Consider the following 6,345-nt stretch of genomic DNA (forward strand, 5'->3'; position numbering starts at 1 on the left):
GAGAAAAAGAATGAGAGAGGTAGTGTGACAAATTAAAGAATGAGAGAGGTGATGTGACAAATTTTATTTTAGATATATTTTAATTGAAATGACAAAGATGTAAATAATGAATCTGACAAAGGTCCCAAATGATATTTAGACATAAGTTTACATGGCAAATGCAAAAAGTTGCCCAGTTGGCTAATTTAAACTTGAGGTCGCTCAATTCCCTAATTTCAAACTTGCGATTTGCCCAATTTGCCGATTTTTTCTTATAATTACCTGGTTCAGTTTGGTATTTCTGCCGAGGCTTTGATACGGGCCCACATTGACCTTGTCTAAATATAAAAGGACGCGTCTTTTCAATTTTCCCGCCATAGGACAGTACAAGACTTCCAATTGCTAGCATACGTGCCGTTTCAGTCTCTCTAAAAACGCCGTGCAGCTCACTTGTCTTTATGTTGGACGCTGTGCCGTCTCTCACATAATGCGGCCATTGTTTAAAACGCCTCCGTTTTCATATTTTTAGTCCCCTAGATATTTTTATACTTTCCCTCCTTTCCAGAAATGTTAAAATGTTTTCGTTTTGGTATTCCCTCCCTCCTCTCGTTCTAAATCGTTTCCTAAGCTAAGCTGATACACGAATCGACAGAAACCCTAAAACCGCAGATGTCGACGTGGCAGCTATTACCTGATTCAAGCGGCGACGGTTTCCGGTGGGAAGCCGCTGGCCGGATTCTTCAGTCTGGCAAATCCGAGAATTCTCCGCCAACCACAGCTCCTCCTCTTCCTTCCATGGCGGATCTCTTGCTCCGAGGTGATTCTCTTTTTCTCTTCTTCCGATTCGTTTTTTCATGCGAGGGAGATTAAATGTTGTTGTTTGATTGAAAGGATGCTCGAAACTTATAGAACCAGAGGTATCGAAGCCCACAATGTTCACGACTGCTCTGGGCAAATCTGTAGCTCTTAAAGAATCTTCGCTTTCCAAAGCCAAATCGATTTTAGCAGATTCAGGTGCATGTTCTTTGTTATTACTTCTACGCTGTTTATTGAGAAGAACGGATGGACTTACTATAAAGTGAATGACTTTTAAGATTGTAACAGCTGATATGTTACTTACCTCTTTCTGTTTGTGTTGTGTAGAGGATAATGCTCTCTCCAGGGAGACTGAGTTTGGTGTTCCCAACTCTTTTTTCCAGACTGCTTCTAACAAGAAGGTTAATGTGTCTTCTGCTGGTATGGCAAGAGCCAAGGCATTGTTAGGACTAGAAGAAGAAGATGATTATAGTGGATTCAAACACGTGAACCGTTTAAGAACTCCTGAGACGTTTGGTGCTACATCGGTTCAGCATCGTTCTGTAGCTCCAGGAGGACATTATGAGGAGGGTCAAAGATCTGAAATTTTGAGTTCATCTCCAAAGGTTCCTCAAACAAAGTTTCAAACTGCTGGTGGGAGGTCATTGTCAGTGTCAGTCGAAGCCTTGAATCGTGCAAGAAGCCTTCTTGGAGACCCTGAGTTAGGGCCTTTCTTTGACGATTCAGCAACAGGTGATCACTTTGTTACACCACAGAAAGATAGATGGATAGGTGGTGATATTCCTCATGAAGCAAAGGCGAGCAACAAGCATACATCTAATAGTTTTATATCTCCTCTCCAATCATCTTCAAAGCAATTTAGATCAGTCAAACTGGAGGACGTAGCTTCAGGGGTTAATTTGATCAAGAAATTTGATGCGGCTGTTGATGAGGCACATGGGATATCAAATAACAGGCCTTTAGCATCTGATATGGCAGTTAATAATAAAACGGGAAACGGTTTCATTTCAAGAGCTACGGAATTCGGAAGACAAGCTCACCAGCCACTTGTGGATATCACAAATCGCAGTGATATAGCTTATGCAAACAATAGACAAGAAAGCAGCCAAAAGAAAAGACTGGGAAAGACAGTCTCTGTTCCTCCTTTTAAAAGGCCGAGAACCTCCTCCTTTAAAACCCCTCTAATGAAAAATGACCAGCATGCTTCAATTGGTAAAATACTCAGGAAACTTTCTTCTTTGAATTTGTTTTATTGGATCTCAAATTTATAACTGTTGGTGTCCTGTCTATTATCAGGTTTGTCTGTCGTATCTTGTGATACACAATATTCCAAAAAGGTGCTTTCCACAAGACCTGAAGAAAGGTCTCTAAGAATATATATCAAGGATTATTTTGGAATGCCTCCAACAGCTACGACCAAGGTGAAACTCTTTGCTTCCTTTCACATTTTCCGGTGTTGTATATATATTACCTTTTCGTTTTTTTCATTCACTCTAACCACGCTTTCGGGCTGTTTTAAGATGGATGTGCCAGAACATGTCAGAAGAATCAAATCAAGTAATGCAGATAAATATGTGTTTGGTGATGTGTCTTCCTCAAGCGTGGTGGGAGCTGAAACTTTTCGTCAAATGTTGGCAGAGTCTGGTGCTTCCTTACAACGTGCATCTAGAGAGTAATTTCTTAGGTCCCTTTAAATGTTTTAGCTTTTAAGTTACCCATTTTGTTTATCTCTATATGTATATGCACTAGGTGGGTCACCAATCACTACAGGTGGATAGTCTGGAAACTCGCATGCTACGAGACATACTACCCAGCCAAATGCAGAGGAAACTTTCTGACGATCACCAATGTTCTCCAGGAACTAAGATATAGGTTTCTCCATCGTCCAATATAGCCCTTTTTGTTTTGTTTTTTACTTATTATTTGAGCTAATGCAAAGTCTAACCTGGTTAATCTACCTACATAGATATGAGAGAGAGGTCAATCATGGTCACTGCTCTGCAATAAAGAGGATTCTGAGTGGTGATGCTCCAGCTTCTTCAATGATGGTGCTCTGCATATCTGCTATTAATCCAAAGACTCGAGAAACACATGGTTCTGATAGTGGCAGCAATGTGAAAATAGAACTCACTGATGGATGGTATGAACTTGCTATTGTTGTATTCAAACCTGTTTTCTTTCCTTCTTTCCTCATAGATTTTTTCTAAAAAAAAAATTCACAGGTATTCGATAAATGCTGCTCTGGATGTCATGCTGAAAAAACAGTTGAATGCTGGAAAATTGTTTATTGGGCAAAAGCTTCGGGTATGTTATTTCTTGCAACCTTTAAATATTTTGTTTAACAATACATTTTTTTCTGTCAGATCATTTACTTCCAGGATGCTCACGTTCTTTTTACTTATTTGAAGATACATGGGGCAGGACTTTCTGGCTGGACTACCCCAACATCACCTCTTGAGGTTTCTTAGACTTCGAATTTCTTTTAGACTTTTAGTTAAAATCTTCCCATGCTGGTTTCTTCATGGTTTCATTCAACCAAATTTTCAGGCAGTGATTTCGAATACAATCTGTTTGTTGTTGAATATTAATGGGACATACAGAGCTCACTGGGCGGACCGACTAGGATTCTGTGAGTAGCTTTATGCTGTGTACCACACTACTACATCCCCTGAGTTGCTTATTTCATAGCATTTTGTGCTTTCATATTGTTTTGCTTATATTGTCTTTTGATCTCTTCTTCAAGGTAAAGAAGCTGGTGTCCCTCTGGCTCTCAACTGTATCAAGTGCAATGGGGGCCCTGTGCCTAAAACGTTAGCTGGAATTACACGAATATACCCTATCCTATACAAGGAAAAGTCAGTATAAATGTATGCCTTTTAATGCAATTTGGTGGCCTGTATACTTATGGCAAAAAGACTTATACTAGCTTGGTATTACAGGTTAGGTGAAAAAAAGTCAGTAGTTCGATCAGAGAGGATGGAATGGAGAATGATTGAGCTGCATAACCAGAGGCAAGTTTCTATTATTAGCTGTAGAGAGCAACTCTTAGTGACGTTTATGTGATCAATTCAGAACATGCATCTCTTGTCTATGGAATGTCATCAGTAACTAATCAAAGATAGAAAGGTTCTGTTACATACAATCTGTATATAATAAAAAATCTTCTGGCCTCTCTGAATGTGGATGGATTTTCCTATTATTCTAGTCAACAAACGAGCTAAAGTTTGCAGTTTTTCTCAAACTAACTTGTCACTTTTTTAATGTTCTTTTTCTTGTAGGCGCTCAGATCTTATAGAGGGTCTTATATGTGAGTACCAGGGAGGAATCAATGGTGGCTACAGCCAAAACGATACTGACAGCAAAGAAGGAGCCAAGCTCTTTAAGCTGTTAGAGTCTGCTGCTGAACCTGATTTCCTAATGGCAGATATGAGTATGGAAGAGTTGAACTGTTTCAATAGATATAAAGAAAAGTTTGAGGTAGAATATCGTGTATCTCTTATTAATAGGTCGTTATAGTTTTAAATTTAATTAACTGTTACAATCTAAAACTTCAGGCGGCCATGGAAAAAAAGATGGAAAAATCAATTGCAAAGGCCATGGAAGACGCTGGCTTAGGTGAAAGGGATGTCACCCCATTCATAAGGATTAGGCTTGTTGGACTGACGAGGTTAAGTAATGATGGACACCGAAATCCAAAAGAAGCCATTTTAACAATCTGGAATCCAACGGAGACACAGGTATAGTGAAAATGCCTAGTCTGTGAATGGTTCCATGCACTTTTTCTAATGCGTTATATAAATTTACAAGAACCTTTTCCATATTAGCTTTAGATTTCAGGGCGAGTTCATATCAGAATTGTGACCAGATGGTTAAGAAAATTTTGTTTCTTGTAGATTCTTAAAACATTTGCCATTTTCTTCCATTGTGACAGAGAACCGAGTTGACAGAGGGGAAAATATACGCAATGAAGGGGCTGGTACCAATGAACATAGATTCAGAAACACTGTACTTACATGCCAGAGGATCTAGCTCAAGATTGCAGCCTTTGTCTCCAAAAGCTTCTGAAAGTTTTCAGTAAGTTGTTTTGTGTGCTTTCTATAGACATACCTGAACCTATCTCATCCGTTTGTTTATTTTTCAGGCCCTTTTTCAACCCCCGTAAATCGATATCATTGTTGGATCTTGGTGAAATTCCTCTTGGAAGGTTGATAGCTTTTGTTTATGTTCACTCTTTACCAAAACTACTTTTGCTTATCTGACATATCTTATATAATCATCATCCTTTTAGTGAATTTGATATGGCGGCGTACGTTGTTTATGTTGGAAACGCGTACACGGATGTTGACCAAAAGAAGCAGTGGGTGTTTGTTACAGATGGATCCTTACAATATTCAGATTCAGGGAACAGTGCAAATAGTCTTCTCGCTATAAGCTTCAGCACATCATCCATGGATGACCTCCACAGTCCCCTCATTAGCCATAATCTTGTCGGATCTGTGGTAAAACTCAGAATCTTGTTTACGCAATCTAGTGGCAAGAGCGTTTAACATTGTTAAAATAAATGTTGTTTGGCAGGTAGGATTCTGCAATCTAATAAAAAGAGCCAAGGATGTTGAAAACGATATGTGGGTTTGTGAGGCGATGGAGAATTCGGACTACTTCTTAAACGCAGATGCTGCTTGCCCTTCTCACCTTAAAACCAGCAGTGACCATATCCAAATATGGGCTAACCTCACTTTTTCTAAATCCGTCCGTTCTCTATATATCTTCTTTTTGTAAATATATAATCTTTTTATGATTCAGTTATTCTTCTAATAATTGCTCTTGTTTTTTTTTCAGATCATCCACCAACTTCGGCAGAGAGCTCTATTTATTGTCGGTGCTTGTTAATCACCATCATGCACAAGGTGTATTGCAGACAATATATATTTGTCTTTTTTTTTATAGTTAAGGCAAATAAACATAATGGTATATTTTGCGCCCGTACTTGGTAATCTCCTCAAAGACAACGTTGTAAGATATGAGTCGTGTGTTTTTGTCTTTTCCAACTTAAATACGTCTTTCTCTAAGTGTAATTAACTAATTTTAGTGATTTAGGATTGAGTTAATTGGCACCTATAACCTTATTCAGCACTTCTATTGGCAAAGTGTCCCTGTTTTTTATTAATAATTTTAAAACCATAATGCTCCTAGAATACTTTGTAGTCTACTCTGTGCAGCAGAGATTGATGTCAGTCTCGTGGATGTGAAGCGTTTGTTAACTCCAATAAAAACAATCTTTTCCTTTGTTGGTGCCCGTTTGACAAGACAGTAATCATATAAACTATGTTATTTCTAACTTATATTTTTTCAAAGCCTTCTGATTAAGAATTTCAAATTATGAGTTTAATTAACTTTTGGAAAATTATGTGTATTTGCAAATTTGGTTAATAATTTTAAATTACGGATTTAGTTAATTTTTGGGTAGATTATGGGGTATTATTTTGAAGTCAGTAAAATGTTATATATTTTTTTATTAATTGCTACTTAATTTAGTAGCTGATAAATGTT

At 38.0% G+C, this 6,345-nt stretch overlaps 1 protein-coding gene across 1 annotated transcript; it reads left to right on the top strand.

The window, feature by feature from the left end:
* Positions 1-556: 556 nt before the first annotated feature.
* On the top strand, positions 557-5,849 carry LOC108819090 (protein BREAST CANCER SUSCEPTIBILITY 2 homolog B). The gene is given in 18 exon segments (XM_056991620.1): positions 557-796; positions 871-2,007; positions 2,092-2,216; positions 2,316-2,467; positions 2,545-2,667; positions 2,762-2,935; positions 3,018-3,099; positions 3,204-3,254; positions 3,343-3,424; positions 3,539-3,650; positions 3,735-3,806; positions 4,074-4,272; positions 4,350-4,532; positions 4,727-4,869; positions 4,937-4,999; positions 5,084-5,294; positions 5,371-5,544; positions 5,635-5,849. Coding segments are annotated over 18 exon segments (3,282 nt in total). The 5' UTR covers positions 557-648; the 3' UTR covers positions 5,686-5,849.
* Positions 5,850-6,345: the final 496 nt, after the last annotated feature.

The sequence above is a fragment of the Raphanus sativus genome, chromosome 8, assembly GCF_000801105.2.
Source record: "Raphanus sativus cultivar WK10039 chromosome 8, ASM80110v3, whole genome shotgun sequence".
Classification (NCBI taxonomy): domain Eukaryota; kingdom Viridiplantae; phylum Streptophyta; class Magnoliopsida; order Brassicales; family Brassicaceae; genus Raphanus; species Raphanus sativus.